Source organism: Pygocentrus nattereri, chromosome 10 (assembly GCF_015220715.1).
Source record: "Pygocentrus nattereri isolate fPygNat1 chromosome 10, fPygNat1.pri, whole genome shotgun sequence".
In the NCBI taxonomy this organism is placed as follows: Eukaryota; Metazoa; Chordata; class Actinopteri; order Characiformes; family Serrasalmidae; genus Pygocentrus; species Pygocentrus nattereri.
Genome location: NC_051220.1, coordinates 31,093,302 through 31,115,515, shown reverse-complemented (window position 1 = coordinate 31,115,515; position 22,214 = coordinate 31,093,302). Strand labels below are relative to the sequence as shown.

General features: G+C 39.2%; 1 protein-coding gene across 1 annotated transcript in view; it reads right to left on the bottom strand.

The window, feature by feature from the left end:
- Positions 1 to 22,214, bottom strand: part of stxbp6 (syntaxin binding protein 6 (amisyn)) — an 89,655-nt gene that overhangs the window by 7,539 nt on the left and 59,902 nt on the right. The window contains exons 3-4 of the mRNA XM_017690912.2: positions 14,769 to 14,899; positions 14,337 to 14,502 (exon numbers count right to left, since the gene is read on the bottom strand). Of these exons, the coding sequence (XP_017546401.1) occupies positions 14,337 to 14,502; positions 14,769 to 14,899 (297 nt within the window). The remainder of the gene's footprint in view (positions 1 to 14,336; positions 14,503 to 14,768; positions 14,900 to 22,214) is intronic.

The window sequence follows — 22,214 nt, the reverse complement described above, 5'->3', positions numbered from 1 at the left end:
TTCAAGGCTCCAAACAGATGACTATTCATAGGAATGTTCCTGTGAGAACAATAGATAAGACTGTGGAAACAAAGTATCTTCAGATCTGATCAGGAAACAATGTGAGCCTCTCACGAGGTTTGGAATGAGGTCTGGAACAGAGAGCTATCAATACAAGTATTTCAATCAACCTAAGGGGAGGGCATGTCCATACACAAACCCCCCATTCGTCTCCTCTGACGGGAGTACAAAATGCACCAGCGAGCTGACAGGTCCAATTCTCAACTTGATCCGTTTTTATCCCAAAATAACCTTAATTAAAAGTTAAGAAAGAGCACTTGATAACCTTAGTGAGGAGCAGACAGGGGCTCTGTACGATTAGGAGAAATAGAGCCATCTTCACAGCATGAAAACTCAGTGGGAAGGTACAGCATCTCTTTCAAAGTGAACTTTATTAAAGTCAAAGCTACTGACACACAGGTCCAATCCAGTTATCTAAAAAAAATTAAAAATCAGTCATTTGATTCTGGAGACATTCAATTAGCTACCATGCACTCTTTCTCTGCAAAAACTGAACCATGTGCGACCTGAGGAGAAAGGTTTGTTACAAAAGACCTTCTAACATGCTTTTTAAAAGCCAGACACTATCTTGAAAAGGAAAATAAAACCAAACGTGTGCCAATGTGCTTTATAACGGAACATTGAGAAGTTGGATTCAATGAGGACAACTGGCCAGCCAAGTGGATCTCTTGCTGTTTGCCTGACCAGCCAGAAGTCATCAGCCTCACAATCAACAGGGACCTTTCGATCAGCAGAAACATGGCTTAAGTCTCCGACCCTGTAGGCTGCCTTTAATGCTCATTCTGGACTTAGTGCCAAGGATACGCTAACTCTATTACAGCCCACCTGAAGGCTGCAGGGTTGGGCCATGTTGCTACAGCCTAGTCAAGGATGGGTTTCTTCTGTTGTTAAATGTGTTTTTTCCCATATACACTATGTAGCCGAAAAAGTTGCGATGCTGTGAAAAATGTAAATAATAACAAAATGCAATGGTGCAAAGTGCAAATCATTTAAACCCTGTATTTCATTGAAAATAGTACAAAGACAGCATATCATATGTTGAAACTGGGAAATTTTATTGTTTTTTTGAGAAATACATGCCCATTTTAAATTTGATGCCAAGAACACGTTCCAAAAAAGTTGGGACGTAGGCAACAAAAGGCTGGTAAAGTTGTGTAATGCTAAAAAAAAAAAATGTAATAAAATAAAAAAAAAATAAACACCTGTGGTTAGGTCAGTAACATGGTTAGGTCTAAAAAGATCATCCCAGAGAGGCGGAGTCTTTCAGAAGTAAACTTGGGGAGGCATTCACCACTCTGTGAAAGGCAAATTACTCTGCACAGGCAAATAGTGCAACAATTCAAGAATAATGTTTTTTAATGTAAAATAGCAAAGAACTTTTGCTTTGCATCATTTATGGTACATAATAACGTTAAAAGATTCAGAGAATCTGGAGAAATCTCTATGTAAGGGACAAGGCCAAAAACCAGTATTTGCTGGCCATGATCTTTGGGCCCTCAGATGACACGGCATTAAAACAGACAATATAATACTGAAAATAGTTTGTCGCTGCATCCACAAATGCAAGTGAAAACTCTAAAATGCAAAGAGGATACTGTATATAAACAGGATCCAGAAATGCTGCCACCTTTTCTGGGCCCAAGCTCATTTAAAATGGACTGAGGGTAAGTGGAAAAGTGTCCTGTGGTGCAACGAATCAACATTTAAAATTCTTTTTGGAAATCATGGATGCTGTCTATAGCCACAGTGGCTAAAGACCACTGAGCTTGTTATCAGTGCAGAATTCAAAAGCCAGTTTTCATGATGGTATAGGGATCATTACATTGCACATGGCGTGGGTGACATGCTCATCTGTGAAGGCACCATTAATCCTGAACAATATATACCTGTTTTGGCAACATATCTTGCCATCCAGACGACATCTTTTTCATGTGAGGCCTTAATTATTTCAAGAAGACAATGCCAAAATACATTTTGCAAATATTACAGCAACACTGCTCCGTATTAAGCAAGACTGGGTGTTAAACTGACCTGCCTGCAGTCCAGACCTTTTCACCCACTTACAAAACTTTTGGCACATTGTGAATTGAAAAATACAACAAAGGAGACCCGAACTGTTGAGCAGCTGAAACTTAAACAAGTATTAAAAAGAACAGGAAACATTCCACTTACAAAACTACAGCAGTTGGTCTCCTCAGCTCACAAATGCTTACAGAGTGTTGTTAAGAGGTGATGAAACTCTATGGTAAACATGCCCTGTCCCAACTTTTTTGAAACATGATGTTGGCATCAAATTCAAAATAGGCATATATTTAAAAAAAATAATAAAAAAATAACACTTCTAAGTTTCAACAAAGATATGTTGTCTTTGTAGGCCTTCTTGTCCGATATCCGTGCCTGAGCTCACTAATGCTCTTTTGACTGAATGGGTATAAATTCCCTGTGACAGATCTGCCTTAAGCAGTAATAAACTCACAAAATGAGTTAACGGCTTGACTACTGAGTGATAATGAGAAGCCTCAATATTTTATTAAGCTGATAATAGTAAGACAAGCAAGTGAGGTTGATATGTTAGTGTACTGCTATTGCCACTTATGTATGACCATATGCATAACAACAGGATGATAGCTAAATAAAGTTACATTTAATAACTAATGTGTAACATTTTTCCCTCTTTACTAGTTCATAGTTGGGGAGAGGGGGCTAACATGATTTCAGCAGTTTTCATGTGCAGCTTGCGCCTTGTGACCACCACATTCCCACAGACACACTCCAAAATCTTGTGGAAAGCCTTCCCGGAAGAATGCAAGCTGTTTTGGTCACAAAGGGGGGCCAATTCCATATTAACGCCCATGGTTTTGAAATGGGACATTGCGTAGTTGTCAAGAAGCCAAATAAAGATACTGTCAGTGTTCTCAGAACAAGGCACCGACCTCCCCAGAGCCATGATGTCTGAGGAGATTAGATGTAAAATAATCCAGTCGTAAAGAAGATGGAAAGTTGAAGGAAAAAACTAAACCAAAAACCAAAGTCTAGGTGCAAGATCTGCTAAAACACCAAATCTGCCATCAACAGATAAACAGTTTAAGTTTTCATCTTTGAGAGATTCATTACTGAAGAAAGAAAATATGGCAAAAATAACATTTGCAAAACAAACAAAGTAGCTGCTGCTGTTCTCAGGACAATGTACTGGCCACCCAAGAGTCCACTGAATGTATACAGGATCACTTGGATTACTTGCAGAATGAAGATTGAGTTCTAGAAAGAGTCATGTCCGAAGGTTTGGGTATAGCTTTAGTAGAAGTGTACATCAGCAAATATACAGCTCATTATGTTATATACAAAACAACAAAAACAACAACAGTGATAATAATGTTCTAATTTCTACGTACAAAGAATAAGCATTGTACATAGTGTAATGACTAAACAAAGAAGCCTTCAGGAGGAGGATGGGCTTTTCTGTACAGACTTTAATTAAAGCTCAAGCAGCCTAGCGGCTGATGAACATCGAAACCCACCTCTCTTCACTTTGGACTTTATTAAGGTGCAGCCAGGCAGCTCAGGGATTTGTGGGAGGTGAAGCAATGCTTTGTTAAAGCTCTGCCCGATTTCTAAGAGGAAGACAGACAACCTTGGTTTATCTCTTAAGAGCACACCAAGATGCCGCACTTCTGCAAACAAGTCTAATTGTTCATTCAGATTCAGAATTACCCTTGGAATAAAAGTCCCCAGCTCAAGAGTTCCCAAATACCCCCTCAGACTAAGAAAAACAAAATTGGCATGTGTTTGAAACAAGAGTCCTGGCATTTACTATGCTAATGCTAATTTATTTATTGCACTCAAAAAAGATGTTCTTTTGTGATTGTTGCCACCACAAAATCAGATCTCTGCCCTGTGCATCCCACATACCACATTTCACAAAGAACATCTGCTGTGGCTCAAAACATCAAGAGGAATGTGTCTCTGCACCCCCTGATATCAATCTAAGAAGGGTGTGACTGTTAAACAAAAGGCAGGGGCTTTTTTGGATCTGATACAATGACAAATAGTAACGTCCCAATGTGAACCCAAAAAAAGAAGTCTTCTACTGTGAACATCTGCTGCTCACACTAAAAACAAAGCAAATTTAGGGCTGATGGTCAGCAATCTGAACTCAATGTAAACATATGTTTATAGAGCACACAATTGGCTTTGCTCTCTCTTGGTGAGTTGGATGGCCCCCGCCATCTAACCCAGCACTCAGAGCAGTGCTAGCCAGTGCAGACATCCGTTAGCTGACACAGCAGAACCAGCAGCTTCACAATTCACGGAAGAAGTCTGTGCTAGCTTTCACCCTACTACCGCTGGTAGTACCATGTGACTAGTGGGAAGAATTGGAAATGTCTAAATTGGGGAGGAAATTAGAAAAGAAAAAAATGAATAAATTCAGCAAAAAGTAACACTTTATTTTGATGGTCCACTGTAGATACACTGTAGTTACTCGGTCTGTCTTTAACTTACTTTCAACCAAATATCGATGAAATGCAACTGACCTTGAAGTTAAATGTGAAAGATTAAATCTAACACTAAACCTTAACCTAACCCTAATCATAATGTTGTTGATGCTCAATTGAGTATCACCACAAAGATTGGTAATAATTGAAGTATCTGTAGAGCATCTACAAGGAACCATCCAAGTAAAGATTGACCCAGCAAAAAATCAGATGTACAGAAATTAGCCTAAGAGTAGTTGATCAGCCAGATATGAAAGGTTTCTGAAGTCTGCACTAGTATAAGTAATGTGCAAAAGTCAAAGACCATCATTAACTTAATTTCTAAACAAAATGGAAGTTATTAATTTTTCAGGACATATTTATAGAATTGCAGATCTGTAAAATTCCATAGGTGGTTTTGTCCATCCTTCCACTGCGAGAAGGCAACTCAATGCTATGGGTCTGAAAGAACATGTAGCTGACAAGAAGCTGTTACTGAGAAAAAGAAACAGACAAGAAAGAAGAAATTTGAAAATCAAACAAAGAAGCTGCCACCCCAGATTCCAGATGCCAGAATCACTGAATGTGTTTTGAGATTATTTGGATTGGGAGAAGGACACAACCACAAATACAATCAGTTTCTAAGACTGAACTTTGGAGGTGTATGAAAATATCTCTGCACCTCCTTTGGAAAACTGAAAGCAGGTTTAATATAGAATAGAAGGTATAATAAAGGGTATAAACATTGAAAAATTTGATACTTTGTGGTTGAGTGTTTGAGATTACTTAACAACTAGACACAGTTTGAGTCTGTCTGTAATGGCTATGGCATGCAGTTTGGATGATGCTAATGGGTTATGTATAAGCTTCCAATACTAGCCAGCTACAACCCCAATTCCAATGAAGTTGGGACGTTGTGTAAAACATAAATAAAAACAGAATACGATGATTTGCAACTCCTTTTCAACCTATATTCAATTGAATACATCGCAAAGACAAGATATTTAATGTTCAAACTGATAAACTTTATTGTTTTTTGCAAATATTCACTCATTTTGAATTTGATGCCTGTAACACATTCCAAAGAAGTTGGGACAGGGGCATGTTTACCACTGTGTTACATCACCTTTCCTTTAACAACACTCAATAAGCGTTTGGGAACTGAGGACACTAATTGTTGAAGCTTTGTAGGTGGAATTCTTTCCCATTCTTGCTTGACATACAACTTCAGTTGCTCAACAGTCCGGGGTCTCCATTGTCTTATTTTGCGCTACATAATGTGCCACACATTTTCAATGAGAGACAGGTCTGGACTGCAGGCAGGCCAGTCTAGTACCTGCACTCTTTTACTACGAAGCCACGCTGTTGTAACATGTGCAGAATGTGGCTTGGCATTGTCTTGCTGAAAAAAGGGGCAGGGACGCCCCTGAAAAAGACGTTGCCTGGATGGCAGCATATTTCATGGCAGCATGTTGTTCCAAAGCCTGTATGTACCTTTCAGCATTAATGGTGCCTTCACAGATAATTATAATAATAATAATAATAAATTACATTTATATTGCGCCTTTCACAGACGCAAGGTCCCTTCACATTGCATGGGCAGGAAAATAAATAAATAAATAAACTATGCAGAGGAGGAGGCAGGAAAATGTGCATTAAACAGAAAAGCCTTTAAGTCAGATTTAAAAGAGGAAAGAGAAGAGCAGTGCCTGAGGGATTGAGGAAGAGAATTCCAGAGTTTGGAGGCCATGGCACTGAAGGACCTTCCTCCCAAAGTGGAAAGTCTGCTGCGTGGAACAGCAAGTAAGTTATTGCAAGAAGACCTGAGAGAGCGAGAGGGAGTGTAAGAGGTCAGCAGTTCTCTGAGGTAGGTGGGGAGCAAGGTTATGCAAAGCTTTGAAAGTGAGTAGTAAAATTTTAAACTTTATATGGGATGGAACTGGTAGCGAGTGTAGCTGAGAGAGAACAGGGGTGATATGAGCTGAACGCTTAGTATGGGTGAGCACTCTAGCCACAGAGTACTGTAGCTTTTGGATAGACTTTACAGGGAGACCAACAAAGAGGGAGTTACAGTAGTCAATACGGGACATAATGAAGGCATGAACCAGAGTTTTGGCATCTTTATCGGTCAGGAACGGTCAGAGACGAGCAATGTTACGTAAGTGAAAGAATGCAGTCTTAGTGAGGAACTTGATATGCAGATCAAAATTAAGTGATGAGTCAAGCAAACACCAAGATTTCTAACAGGTGCAGGCTTAACGAGCAGGCCATTAATATTAACTGAAAATGCAGATGTGCAACACACCCCCATACCATCAGAGATGCTGGCTTTTGAACTTTGCGCTGATAACAATCCGGATTGTCCTTTTCCTCTTTGGTCTGTGATTTCCAAAAACAATTTGAAATGTGGACTCGTCAGACCACAGGACACGTTTCCACTTTACGTCAGTCCATCTCAGATGAGCTCAGGCCCAGAGAAGCCGGCGGCGTTTCTGGGTGTTATTGATATATGGCTTTCACTTTGCATGGCAGAGTTTTAACTTACACTTGTAGACGGAGTGACGAACTGTGTTCACTGACAATCACTTTCTGAAGTTTTCCTGAGCCCATGAGGTAATACCCTTTATGGAATGATGTCGGTTTTTAATGTAATGCCGCCTGAGGGATCGGTCACAGGCGTTCAACGTTGGTTTTCTGCCTTGCCGCATACTTGCAGAGATTTCTCCAGATTCTCTGATTCTTTTGATGATATTATGGACTGTAGATGATGAAATCCCTAAATTCCAATTGCACATTGAGAAACATTGTTCTTGTGTAAACGTTGTAAACTGTTGGACTATTTGCTCATGCAGTTGTGCACAAAGTGCTGAACCTCACCCCATCCTTGCTTGTGAATGACTGAGCCTTTCAGAGATGCTCCCTTTATACCCAATCATGACACTCACCTGTTTCCAATTAACCTGTTCACCTGTGGAATGTTCCAAACAGGTGTTTTTTGAGCATTCCTCAACTTTCCCAACTTTTGTTGCCCCTGTCCCAACTTCTTTGGAACATGTTGCAGGCATCAAATTCAAAATGAATGAATATTTGCAAAAAACAATAAAGGTTATCCGTTTGAACATTAAATATCTTGTCTTTGTAGTGTATTCAATTGAATATGGGTTGAAAAGGATTTTCAAATCATCGTATTCTGTTTTTATTTACATTTTACACAATGTCCCAACTTCATTGGAATTGGGGTTGTACATTAGCCTCATAGTTCCAGAGCAAAACTAAAGAAGCAAACTTCAGACATGTCTTGGCTGATCGATACAGTTGCAGAAATGGGAAACATGTGAAAATGACATTTTTTTTGCCAAACCACTCCTTTAAAGCCTTGCTACTCTCAACTCAGTCAGTCAATCTCTTGTTCTTGGCAGGGGACTTTTCAAAGGCTGCCACTTTGCACAGTCACTGAGATGGCCTCTCTGCTCAGCAAGCTGTTGAGAAGTAGCCTCATCATGCCGAGATGCGCCAACAGCGGAGCACAATCGCCAAGCTCCACACTGCCACACAGGAAGCGTTCTGTGAAGCTACACAAAATACACAGCCAAGCCTTTCAGTACTAGCCCACTTCAATCTCAGACTGTTTATTTCATGCAAATCTTGACTTGACATTATGATCTGACCCAAGAAGCCAGCTGCTTTTAACCTTTCTCAACCATTCTTCAGTGCAGCAAGAACTTATTTCCTTTCATTTGAAAGTTAAATAGAAGGAAAAACACTTGGTCCAAGCAACACAAATGCAGAACTGAACACTATCGTATGATAGACGAATGTTATCTGGTTTGTAGACTTGACCTTTTGTTTTCTCTCTGGCATTTATCACAGTTTGAACTGTGCCATCTCAATGCCACCCCAGATATATGAAGGCCACACAGAAGACACAAGAAGGCACTTTTTCATAATCATCTAAATGAAGCAGTATAGAGCCAACAAAAAGGGGACCTCTGCAGTTAACTGAACTATGGACGGCTGAGCATTTCAGTCGTGTTTATGGCAAAACTCAGCATATCTTTCTCTATACTTAAAAGCGTGAAGTAGAATCTCTGGGACTGAAACAATGGCCTTCCTCAATCTGACTGAATTTACTGACTGAGCTCCTGCTACTGTAAACAAAGAAAGTGGCTTCATTTGACCATTATAATTCATTTATATCACTCTAATGCTTCTGTGTTTAGTGTGTTAAACATGAACTCTTTTCAAAACAGTTAGGCAATTTTGGGCCATATTCACAGCTTTTCATTAGCTCCTAAAACTGAGACACTTTGCCCCTACCTACATTGGTCGATATACAGGACTTTCAGATGTCTATAATTACTCTTAAGTCAATGTGTAAATGTAAAACAATTTCTTACTTCATTTAGAGAACAGTTAAATAAAATAAAACTTGGCCCTGTAAGTTATGTCCAAAACACTGCAAAATGAGACATAAGCATAGACACTCAAAAACAAACCAAACCCAAAAAAAAATGTTTTAATGGTTCAATATTAATTTATTATGGATGTTAGTAATGGTATGCTTTCCTTGACACACATCCAAATATGGTATAACAATAAACTTAAATAAATCCTCTTTACTGCTCTATATATATTTATATATAAAATGCTTCATTCTATTTATGTTGATCTTCAATTTTCTCACCAAGTTTAAAATCTCTGCATAAACGTCATCAAATACAAAAGCTGTGCTTCCACACTGAGCCTGCAAACGGTCATATTACAAGGAGTAAATGAAAAGGCCATTTTACATGCAAACAAAAGTAAACTACTAACCATTGTTCATTCCCGGCAGATCCCTATTCAACTAGCCAACAAACAACAATGATCTGAAATGAAAAAAGATGCGAGCACCAGTTTACTGTGCGATATTACACGCTGTAAAATGAATTAGAAGCTGAAAAAAACTTCACTCGCCTTAAACTGCAGTAACAGTTTGAATCAGAAAACACTGAAGGACAGCATTTTAAATGCCAGCCAAATGAGAATTTGCAATGACTAAATGTTAATCTTGCTAGAATACTGTGTGGACTCTCATGCCATTAATGAAGTAGAGACTTAAGGCTAAAATTCAAATATGATATATAAATGAAAACAATATGACAAAGCTCTTTAAAAAGAAGGATTTGAGACAATGAAATATTCCATATCAGTGTAAAGCAGGGGTGTTTAATCTTATTCGTAAAATGCCAGTGTGGCTGCAGGTTTTCATACCAAACAAGAAGAATTCAACTGATTCAAATGACTGATCATATGCGATCCCACTTTGTTTGAATATGTAAAGTATTGCGACCATCAAATCTTCAAAATACTAGCTTCCCTCCTTTAACATGCACTCAGTTCAAACCTCCAGTGAAAAAGCACCAAAAAAGGAGCATGCTTAGGCTTCTTATAAAAAAACAGAACCCTGGCCAGCAATCTTCTCCAGGCAGCTACACAATCTCAGTGCCTAATTTATCACACCTCATTTAACTAATCAGCTAATTATGTAGTCCTTTGTGAGGTGGGTCAGGTGAGCTCTCTGGGAAAGCCATTGTTTCTTAGCCTCAAATTTCAGGTGATAAAGTTCATATAGCCACTGCTGTGCAAATTAAACCTTACTTCTTCTAGCTAATCACAGTCATAAAAGGCATGTTTATACAATGAGGTTGTAATTCAAATATAAAATATATTGCCAAAAGTATTCAGTCACCCATCCTTTTCATCAAATTCAGGTGTTCCAAACACTTCCATCACCACAGGTGTATAAAACCAAGCACCTAGGCATGCAGATTGCTTCTACAAACATTTGTGAAAGAATGGGTCGCTCTCAGGAGCTCAGTGAATTATAACATGGAACAGTGATAGGATACCACCTGTGCAACAAAAGTTCAGTTGTGAAATTTCCTCACTACTAAATATTCCACAGTCAACTGTCAGTGGATTTTAACAAAGTGATTGGGAGCGACAGCAACTCGGCCACAAAGTGGTCACCAAGTTTCTGCAGAGTCAATCTCTACAAACCTTCAAACTTCATGTGGCCTTCAGAGGAGTTCAAGAACAGTGCGTAGAGAGCTTCAGGGTTTCCACGGCCAAGCAGCTGCATCGATGCCTTACATCACCAAGCACAATGCAAAGCATAGAATGCAATGGTGTCAAGCACCGCCACTGGACTCTAGAGCAGTGGAGACATGTTCTCTGGAGTGATGTATCACGCTTCTCCGTCTGCTAATCCGATGGATGAGTCTGGGTTTGGCGGTTGCCAGGAGAATGGTACTTGTCTGACTGCATTGTGCCAAGTGTAAAGTTTGGTGGAGGGGGGGATTATGGTGTGGGGTTGTTTTTTTTTTGTTTGTTTCTGCTCGGGCCCTTAGTTCCAGTAAAAGGAACTGTTAATGCTTCAGGAGACCAAGATATTTTGGACAATTTCATGCTCCCAACTTTGTGGGAACATTTTGGGGATGGCCCCTTCCTGTTCCAACATGACAACAAAGACATGGATGAGCGAGTTTGGCCTGCACAGAGTCCTTACCTCAACCCGATAAAACACCTTTGGGCTAAATTAGAGCGAAGACTGCAAAAAAACTTCTATAAACACACCCCTAAACCTTGTGGAAAGCCTTCCCAGAAGAGTTGAAGCTGTTATAGCAGCAAAGGGTAGGCCGACATCATATTTAACCCTATGAATTAAGAATGGGATGGCACTCAAGTTCATACGTGTGTGAAAACCGATGAGCGAATAGTTTTGGAAATACTGTGTAAATAAGTACATGGTGGTGGCATGGTGACACGCTGGGTAGTGCTGTTGCCTCACAGCAAGAAGGGCCCGAGTTCGATTCCCTGGCCAGGCGACCATGGTCCTTTTTGTGTGGAGTTTGCATGTTCTCCCCGTGTCTGCGTGGGTATCCTCCCAGACATGCAGTCGGGCCAATTGGACATGGTAAATTGGTGTGAGTGTGTGTGTAGATGTGTATGTCTGTCTGTCTGCCCTGTGATGGACTAGCGAACTGTCCAGGGTGTATCCCGCCTTACACCCGATGACAGATGGGATGGGCTCCAGCACCCCCTGTGACCCTGAGGGAGAAGCTGCTTACAAACTGTGTGTGTGTGCACGCAAGTATATGCCATTTAGACCATTTTCATCCAGTCCATGTAATTAATTCATAAGGACAAGTTTTATTTTCTTCAATATCCATTTAAAGTTAGCAAATTAACTAGTCTTAACTAAAGTGAGCGTTGCTCTGTACAGGGCCTTGTTTGACACTCATACAAGAAGGACTTTCTTCTGATCATCTTCTGAGTGGAATCTAACTGGCGATGGGAGCCATCAGCCCTAATCAGATACCACTCTATTCAATTCCATGGTTAAAATTTCCTTTCACCAGTTGTCCTTGCAGAGCTGGCAGGTACTGAGACTTTGGTTGGGCTTTGAGCTCATCATGATTTTCTTTGAGGCACAGCATTTTCCAAGTGACCCTTCAACTTAAATTCAATCAAGTGTGATATCATGCATTATTCAGTGAAGCTCACTGTAATTCTTCCTGCTTCACAGCACTTCAAACTGTTGAAGGTACAACACTGAAAAGCTCATTCTTCATTTCATAGGTCACTACTCCTTTGAAGATTTTATGAACAGTGACTTTGAATCCAAATAAATCAAGCGTTCTTGCTCTAATACACAGTGCAAAAGAGTTCAGCCATGTAATGTAATGTAAATATAATCTATAAATTGCTCGCATAATGGGTTACACATAAGTGATTCAGTTATAAAGTCTGTCACTGCTTTTGTGTCCAACCATACTGATTTGACAAAAGCTACTTCACTAATATTGAGGAAGTTAATGTAGGGTACAACTTAATGCAGGGTACAATGTAACAGAGGTTTTACATAGCTAAACAAGTTCAAGTAGAACATGCTTTTGGTTGTATTTCCATCGTATCATCATCTGCAAAGTTTGACAGCAGCTGGGTGAATGTTTCATTCACACTGAATTCACTTCTCTATCATTTTTATTTGCCTTGTTAGTGGCTGAACTCAAATTCAGAGCCAGCAGGCTAAAGTTTAGCCTCCACATAGCAGGATTAGTTTTAACACAGCATTACAACTACACCAATCAGGCATAACATTATGTCCTTGTTTCTATGCTCATTGTCCATTTTATCAGCTCTCCTTACTATATAGGTGCACTTTGTAGTTCTACAATTACAGACTGTAGTCCATCTGTTTCTCCACATATTTTGTTAGCCCCCTTTTATCCTGTTCTTCAGTAGTCAGGACCCCCAGGGAACCTCACAGAGCAGGAACTATTTGGGTGGTGGATCATTCTCAGCACTGCAGTAACACTGACCTACACACCTACACAGTAAGTGGAGCTGATAAAATGGACAATGAGCATAGAAACAAGGAGGTGGTCATGTTATGCCTGATTGGTGTAAGCCTCAAACAGTAAACAATGAGAGAAGTCCAAAACCTCTCTCACATGTTGGTATTGTAAGATAAAGGACAGTTCACATAACATATGATCTAAATTAAGCTGAGTAAATTTGCCTATATATAAACCCTGACTGATTTTCAAAGATTTTGCCTATTTGCTAATAAAGCTCTAAAAGAGCTAAAGCTCTCTATTTTCCCCTAAGATTGAAAGCCCTACTTTTATACTACTCTAGGTAATATTTATTCATATTAAAGTCATGTGAGCTTCCTTGTCCAGCTTTCACACCTATTAATGCTCAAAATGTAATATTTGTACATAGCTAAATAAACCCTTCAGGGTCTTTAGTATAAGCTCCGGATGAATTCAGAAGACGTGCCCCCCACAGTTATTGTCCCACACCTGAGCAGCTTCATGATACTTGTTTTGCACTGGTGTGAGACTTAGACTGTAAGGGACAGAATAGTGCTTCCTTTGCGAGTCTCTGAGCCTCACTTCCATTTTCTGCTTGTCACATCCAGATGAGTCTCAATACAGAGTACTGATCCACTGAAGCTTTAACACTGAAAAAGCATTATATCTCAGTCAGGAGCAGCAGAGAGGTCCATAAACAGCAAGTTTGACTGAATAGCTAGAACAGCACGTATGTATCTGACCCAGCTGTGAATCCCTGCTCTCCAAAGCTCTGCCTGACACCGCTACCCACACTAATCCACAGAGTACTCTCAGTACACTAGATCCTCCATGGGAGAGAAAGGGCATGGAGCCAAACTACAAGCTGTGCTTTATTAAGTGGGAGGGAGCTTACTGGGGAGTTACTATCAGGAAAAAGGAGAAGATGCTTAACACCAGAAGCAACTCCAATAGCTTCAGCAAGACCCTCTAAGCAGACAAATAACCACTAACAAGTTTACCAAAGAAACACACTGCAGCTCGGATATAAAAGGCTGATCAAGTAAGCGTATCAGTAACATTATTTGAGTTCATTCAAAACAGACTGCTTTTTCTGACGATTAATATGCATCTTCTCATCCCGTTATTTTTCCAATTAAGCAGAACAGCTGCATGAAATATTAAGCAGAATATCTCTAAACAGCTCTATATATCATCAATTACTTTAAATATGTGTGAGTGAGAACAAAATAAATAAAAAAACACAAAACTTATTAACAACATACAACTGGTCAAAACACTAATTCAAATTCAAGAACCTTGCCACAGATTTTCTTCAAACAGAAGAAGCAGTCTGATGAGAGAGAACTCCATGCAGCAAATCTGTAGCATTCTAGCCTAAAGGTACTCATTCAGAAGAGTTTATAGTGAGTCAAGTATGTGTTTGGGTCAGTCTGCTCACCTCCCAGCAGTTTAGACTGGCAGTTGACAAACTCAGGTTTTCTATCTGCGCTGTGACGCTGGCAGGTGTTGTGGAGGACCTGAACAAACATGCACTTGTCTCCAGAAGAGCCGGCCACCCACTGGTCAAATGCATTCTCAAACGTCAAGTCAAACTCTGGGCAATCCTGTGCAATGACAGAAAGAAAGAGACAGAGAGGGAAAGAGAGCAAAAGGGCAAGAGAGAGAGAGGAGGTACAGAAAGGAAAAAAGGACAGAAAGAAAGTGAACAATGCTGTATAGAAAGAACAGCAGGACTGAAAAATATTTTAAATGGCCGAGATGGACAGTTGAGTACAAGAGAAGAATGACCAAGCAGTTCCCCTCCTCAGCCAGCATAGTCCACAGAATCAAAGGACTCTCAACAGTGTCCTGGTATGGTCCAGTGACTCACCCTGTTGGGGTCGATGCCATTCACCTGCCTCAACTGGTCCAGGGTCCACTGTGATCTTCTGACAAAAGAGGAAGAGCCCTCAAACTGCTTCACTTTCGTGATGGACACCTGTGCTGGCTTCTTGTTGGTTACTGAAATGAAAGTTCAGATCTAAAATGAGTCACATAACACTGAGACATCTTAACTGAACAGTAAAGCATGTTTTTGTTAAAGACAAGGTTTCAGGCAACTGCTGTGTTGGTGTGAGCTCAACATTGGAAACTAACATTTTATACTGTATTTGTTATAAATATTGACTTTGGCAATAAATAAACAAATACATCAATAAATAGTTATTCAGCTCAATAAGTCAACTAGATCTTTAAGTTTGGTTACACCTTGCATCGTTTTTATTTGTGGCAGTTTACACCTTGCATCGTTTTTGATGTACCAGTCATGCCTTTTTGTTGCTGATTCCAAATTCTTTAGTCAAACTGGCCAATAGACATTTTTGCCAATTTATTCACTTCCTTTTTTCTTATTTAGTCAACAGCTCACACTATGTAGATTAAATGAAGACGAAGTACAAACTGCTATAACGTCCTATCAGCCAAAGCCAGGCAAACACTAAACACTAAAACGCTTTTTAAGGGGCCAAACTGACATTAGATTAAATAAAAAAATCTGCCATCTATTTAAATAACATGAATCAAATAAACTGCTACATCAAAGCAAGAAGCAACTTGCTTGCATTATGTCACAACATTTGAGTGTAGGTGTAGTAGCAGCACTCGAAAGCACCATGAGTGCTCTTAACCACCTCATGTTATTTACATTTATTTATTTTAATGTATTTTTATTAACTTTCCGATAGCCACATTTACAAGCATCCTAATATGTTAACAATCTGACTAATATCTCAATCAGAATCTGTTTTTTGTGTCTACTGAATATTTGAAACATATTTATACTAAATAAAACGTTAACATGTATTTTATTGTAATAGCATGTTTTTGAAATTAATAAAATGTTATTCAGTGTTTTGTCATATTGCCAAAAATATCGTTATTACAAAAATACCCTGAAATATCGCGATATTATTTCAGAGCCATATCGCCCAGATATTAAATCCAGATATTAAATAAGTTAATGTAAAATGTAAACAAGTTTGCTGGATGGCACCCTCTTAATACCTGCTTACTAGGAATTATTCTGATAACCATTTCCTTATTTCAGAATTTTCACAGAATTCGAAGAGCAACCTGACAAGAAACTAGCAATGTTATTGTTCATACAGTGAGCTAAGCACATGTCATTGTATACAGAGCACAAAAGAAAGAGAAATGCAATCTGTACACACATCACCACCTACAAGTTCTTCACATTAACACAAACCTACAAGGAGCTATGAGCACTCCAACATGCTACAAAACACCCACAACATATCCAGCATTTCTTCAAGGCATGTGGCCTATTGACCAAATGTCAGTCATTAGCATCCTCCCCCCTCACTCTCTCTCATCAAATGAAATTCCACGGCTGTACAGAGAGGGATCAAATGAAGAGTGTTTACTGGTCATACTGCTTGTAGTAATGCTGTGGGTGGCCGGCCCACAGCAAGACCTTCAGAGGGAGTTCTGCTCTCATACTGTTTATACAGGCCTGTGCATCCCTTACTGCTTGTGCTTTCTCTCTCTCCCCCCCTCTGTCTTTTCCATTCCCTCCCAAACTTGGTCATTTTTCTTTCTTCCTTTGCCCCCCTACTGTAGATCATCCCTCCCTTTCACCTTCTGTTTGCCATTGGGAGGACTGTTTTTGTTTACCTTAACTGGAGTCTCCAGGGGCTGGTGGAACGCAGTGAGACAAACCCTACCTCAGCCCACATACTGAAGGGAGGACACTATGAGCTGCACAGGTTTAAAGCATATTGATCATAAAAATGTGGGGATACTTAGCTTTTTAAAATGATTTTATTACAAATGAGGTATTAGGTTCTGTGTTATTAGGTGACTTAACAGCTAACCACATTTATTCTGAGAAAAACAATACCATGTGTAAAATATTAGTGGCACTACTACCATGCATTATCTATTTGTGGTGACACCAGTAGGGCTGTCAAATAAAATGAGAATTCTACAATATTTGTCTTTTGACAAATATGTGGCCTTAACTTATTAAAGCATGGAAACAGGATCCTATTGTGTGGCTATGACTTTGTAAGGTGTATAAATGAGATAAACAAGTTGTTCCCATGCCTTATTAAATCATGGCCATGCACTCATTACACTCCAGTTCCAAGACCTTAGTAAAGTATAAATAAGTAATGTCATCAGCAAATTTCCCCTTGTTTTCTTTTTGTCCTGTTTTATTGTAATTTTAAATACATTTAAATACATTTTTAAATAAAATATTACACTATACTGCAAAAAAAGTAGTAAACACATTAAAGTAGTAGTAAACGCCAGATTTCTCAGTCAAATGCTATGTCTCCAATGATTCTCAGCTAGGGTGTTGTGACTTGGAAGACAGTTGTCTTTAATAACATAGTAAGACTGGCTGTGCTGTGCAGCAGCTTAGTCAGGCAGCTAAACTAGCAGTTCACTTTACTTCCTTACAAATATCACAATTTTTTTAGCTTACTGTACTACAAGGCATCCACATTTAGAGCATTGGTTTATCAGAAAAAAAGTCTACCATCAGAAGCATGTCATTCACTTAACTTACGTTTTTTTTTTTTTCATTTAAATATTTAAGCATATTAAATAACAATTATTACGTTGAATTGCTAAACAGCTTTTTAGATGTTTGCAAACATTGGCATACAATTTAGCTCTAATTAAAGCCAAAATAAATCACTGATGTTTATGGTCAGCAATGCCATGTTCTTTCGTAGCTGCTGTTTGTGTTAAGTAATTGGTTTGGAACATTCTAGGAACTGCAGCAGAGGTAGCTTAAAATATTCAAATGGGCATTTTCTACATTTGAATGGCATTTTTTCGCTGGATTTTATGAATGTTTAAATGTCAGGTTTTATTTTGACAGCCTTAGTCATCAGCACTCAAACCTTATTCTTTTGGCTCAAAGATTTGTATTTTTGATATTTGACAGTATGTGATTTTTAACAACTGCTTATAACTCATTAATGAGGCAAAATATTTTCTTCCTTCAAAGATTTTTCCTTGACACTCAACGTTTGATGAACATAAAGATGAGTGCTGCAAAATATATTATTAGGAAAGAGCTGTTACAATACTGACAGGCATTTTTGTATTTAATAGAAAAGTATCAGCAAAAACAATGAAAGTAATAGAAATTTAAGATCTCAAAAGAAGGCCCAAAACTGCTGTGTGTGACATACTAGATCATTGTTTCACTAGATCATTACCCAGTCCCACTGTGGATACAACTTTATGATTAAAGAAAAAGCCTTTTTGAACTTATTAAAACCTCATGTGCGCATACTAAACCTGGGCTCTGCGCCCAATGTAATCTAGCCTAAAGAAATTCCTACAGCCTGAATAAGTCTCTGAGGAAAAGGCTCATCCTGTATAGTAACACAACTAACACATGAACCTCGTGTGCTTGATGAGATTTCATTTGCTTATCTAATAAAAATGCCAAAGTGACAGAGGAAGACATATGAATTTCCGACTAACCTCGAAGCGAGCTAGATTTAGTGAAGATCATAAATCAGCGACATACAGCAAAGCACAGCATGCAGCAGACTACTCATTCATATGGAGAACGTTCACAGCAAGAGAATGAAAGCAAGAGAACTAGCGCATTACAGACCTGACAATCAAGACAGAGATGGAAAGCGGGGGGATGGACATGTTCCTCTAGCAGCATAAACATAATTTCTAGTGAGTGAGTTTTGAGGCAACCATGGCTATATTTCTTGGCACTAGCACAAGGTTCACCACACTAGGGGCAGACAGCACTGAAGCGAGAGCATTCTTTGTGAAGATGGAAACACTGCTATTGCAATTCCCTTTTGGATGTCGCGCCAAGGACCTGAACAAAATGAAAACTGTGACCTGCCTGCTGAACAACGAGCAGTGTCATCTCCCAGGAGCAGCGGATCTAAAGCACACTGAGCACATAGCTCCACAAGAACTCATCCCAAATCCAAATTAAAGGCAAAAAAATAAAAAATAAAATGGAATCGATGTTGAGCCAAGCAATGCAGACATTCTGCTTTCATATTTGGCAAGCTTCAGCTTCTGACTGACAGATTTGTCAGTGCCATATTCCACAGCTTCGCCGTTAATCACAGAATTTGCGGCCAGCTCCGTTTCAAAACAATCGGCCCGGTGCCAACATCCAAATGACAGTTACGCAACAGCCAAATAAATTGGGAGGGATGGTACAAAACATCTTTTAATATCCATGTGAGATCTGACTAATTTAAAGGAATATTTTACATAAACAAGATCCGTTGTCTCGCAGAGCACCAGAGCATGCTGAAGTTCAGTTGGACGTCTCTTACAAATATTTAACTTAAATCGATCATACAGCTCTCTCTTTCTGAAGTGCCATTTCACTTTGCATCTTCATTTGCATTTCATTATTCTTCACTGTCACAGAGGGATTTTTCCCACCAAATTTTGGCTAAACATTAGCATATCTGTGGTTGATGGGATGTGGTGAGAATAACACTACTAAAGAAATGAAAACAATCAGTATGTGGTGAGGAATCACAAAAAAATTATTTCCCTAGTGCACCACATCATTCGTTATGTTTATATATGTGTAATATGAACAGAAGTACTAAAAATTGTAAATGTAATCCACATTAAACTAGTTCTTACTGAGAGCACAGCTGATATAGAGCTGGGTTATTGTGAGTAGTGGGACCGCCCATGCGAGCGTGGGATGCAGGAAGAGTGTAATTTCATTACATTATCTGACTCCAAGTCTGTGAGTAAAGCTCTCTGAGCTCCTGCAGCCGCTTTCACTGTGGCACAATATGACACACACACTGTGTGTAAGGGACACGGCTTCTCCAGTAGTGTCAACAGCTCCCCAATAATGACACTCACTCTTCCTTCCACAAACATGCACACTGTCCACATTTTGGCAAACTAGTATCACCTACTCACAACTGCACTGCCATATGGGCATAAAAATGCATATAATGTTGCAAACTGCATTGTTAATGAAATGTAGGAATCAATGTTAAACCATTATAATAATATTCATCTAAAGCACATTTTTGGCAACATAAAAGTCTAAAAATATGTTTATTTTACATATATTTTTCACTTCTGTGTAAAGAGTCATAGTTGTGTGTTCTGTATGTTCTTAATAATTCTAAGATGTCCCACAAAAATAAAGCAAATCATAGTGAAATTTAGTTTAGTGATATTTTCCTAATGTATCATAATCATAATCTAATCAAGCTGTTTTGAGGTCAGACACTTGAACTCTAGACTTACTAAATATGTGGTTTTGGTGAATTTAAAATTACAATGCATTATAAAAATGAATTACTGCAACATGTTCAAACACAAGCAGATTACACAGACCTAACCATCTATATCTTACAGTTCATGAATACTAAATTAAAATCTATGCATATATGTGGTGTGTTTTATTAATAAAAATACCCTAAAATAAAAAAAGCTGTCCAATTTCTGATTTTAGTAGGGATGCCTCAAAATGTCTGTCACGGAACATTTTCAGATAAAATTGGCACCTTTGATTTTTGGCTGGAAAACAAAAAGGTAAAAAAATGATAAATAATAATAATGGTAAATGAGAAACAGTCCTTACTCTCCTGTGCTTAACAGCACAGATGCGTTCACACATTTTTGAGCTGCAGCTGAAACAGTAAAAAGGTCAGCCAAGTGGAACTATTTCACGGTTTCTACAAGGAACATTAGACAAGCGATTTATAATCACAGTTCATGCCAAGTATCAAGTGGGGATGTAACTCTTAAGAATTTCTCCATTACACGTTTGATTCTGCTTGACAACTTGACATCCCACAAAGTACAACTAAAGAAAATAATGTAATTGCTCTGAATAACCAACTATTGTCTGTCGTCAAAGATGTTGGATTTTGTGGCACATACTTTAGCCTACATTCAATATTAACTGAAGTAAGTTTATTTACTGTAAGCTGTTTTTATTTACAGTCAGTTTTCAGTTGGAGTTTATGGCCCAGGGTGTCCTGAATTTCAAGTATTTTCATTTTGGTGCATCACTAGTCTTTAAAATCTTAGGATTTATCTTTTGTGATACAACAGGGCTCATCAACGCCGGTCCTGGAGGGCTGACATCCTGCACATATTAAAGGCACATATTAGACTCAAAGAAATCAATGGCAGCGATAAAAGCCCAGTGCCAGAAGACCAGTTGTCAGCTTAAACGTTCTCATCTCAAACAACACCAGACAGACACATCAGGTGCATCAGCTCCCAGCTGCTCAAAGTGTTTGATTACAGCCTTTGCTCAGATCACAGGTAACTTCCTGCTGCTGAGAAACCCAAATCTCCCTTCCTTCCAAACAGGAGAACACCACTTCATTGCTCCTTCTGATTTCCACCTTTTTTCGTCGTTTATGAGGGAAGGGGAGCGCCCGTTTGCCTGGTGAGAGAGATGAAAGCCCTTTGATTTGAGCAGTGCAGCGTCTGTGGAGCACTGTGGGATGAATTTCAAAGGCCAGAGCAACCAGGTGGGGATGAGGAGCTCTTGAGAAATCAGAAGCCCTGCGAGAGCCCCTTCTCCAGACTGGTACCAGCTAGGAGTTACCATAGCAATCCCATCAGCAGGGCAAAGAAGAGGCTATTTAGGAACTGCAAACAGAGCATGCCCAAGTTGTCACACGAGCAAAGGGCTGAGGGTCTACACAAATGTTTCCTAAAGAGTCACTCAAGCATTGCGACACAGTGAACCTTCAAGCCATGTAATTACTGCACTGCATGAGGTCAGGAGAACGAACTTCAACAATGACCTAAAAGAAAAGTGTATTTTTTTTCTGGAGCAAAATTAGTAGAGGCGTACCTCACCTCAGAATACAAATTCTGAGTTTATTCAAGGTTATTCATGACACAAAGGACAGACAGACAGACAGACAGACAGACAGACAGACAGACAGACAGACAGACACAGTCACACAGTCAGAATAAAACCTCAAACAACAACGTTCATTACATTACAAAATTTGACTCAAACCCAGGCGTCCTATCACGGTACCATGAGAGTGACCCGTTCTTTCACAAATGTTTGTAGAAGCAGTCTGCATGACTAGGTACTTTGTTTTATACACCTGTGGCCAAGGAAGTAATTGGAACACCTGCACTCAATGATTTGGATGGGTGACTGAATACCTTTGGAAATATTGTGTATATACACACACATATAGACATTGCTACTGAAACACTGCAATTTCCCTCCGGGATCAATGTCTGTCTGTCTGTCTGTCTGTCTGTCTGTCTGTCCACACACACACACACACACACA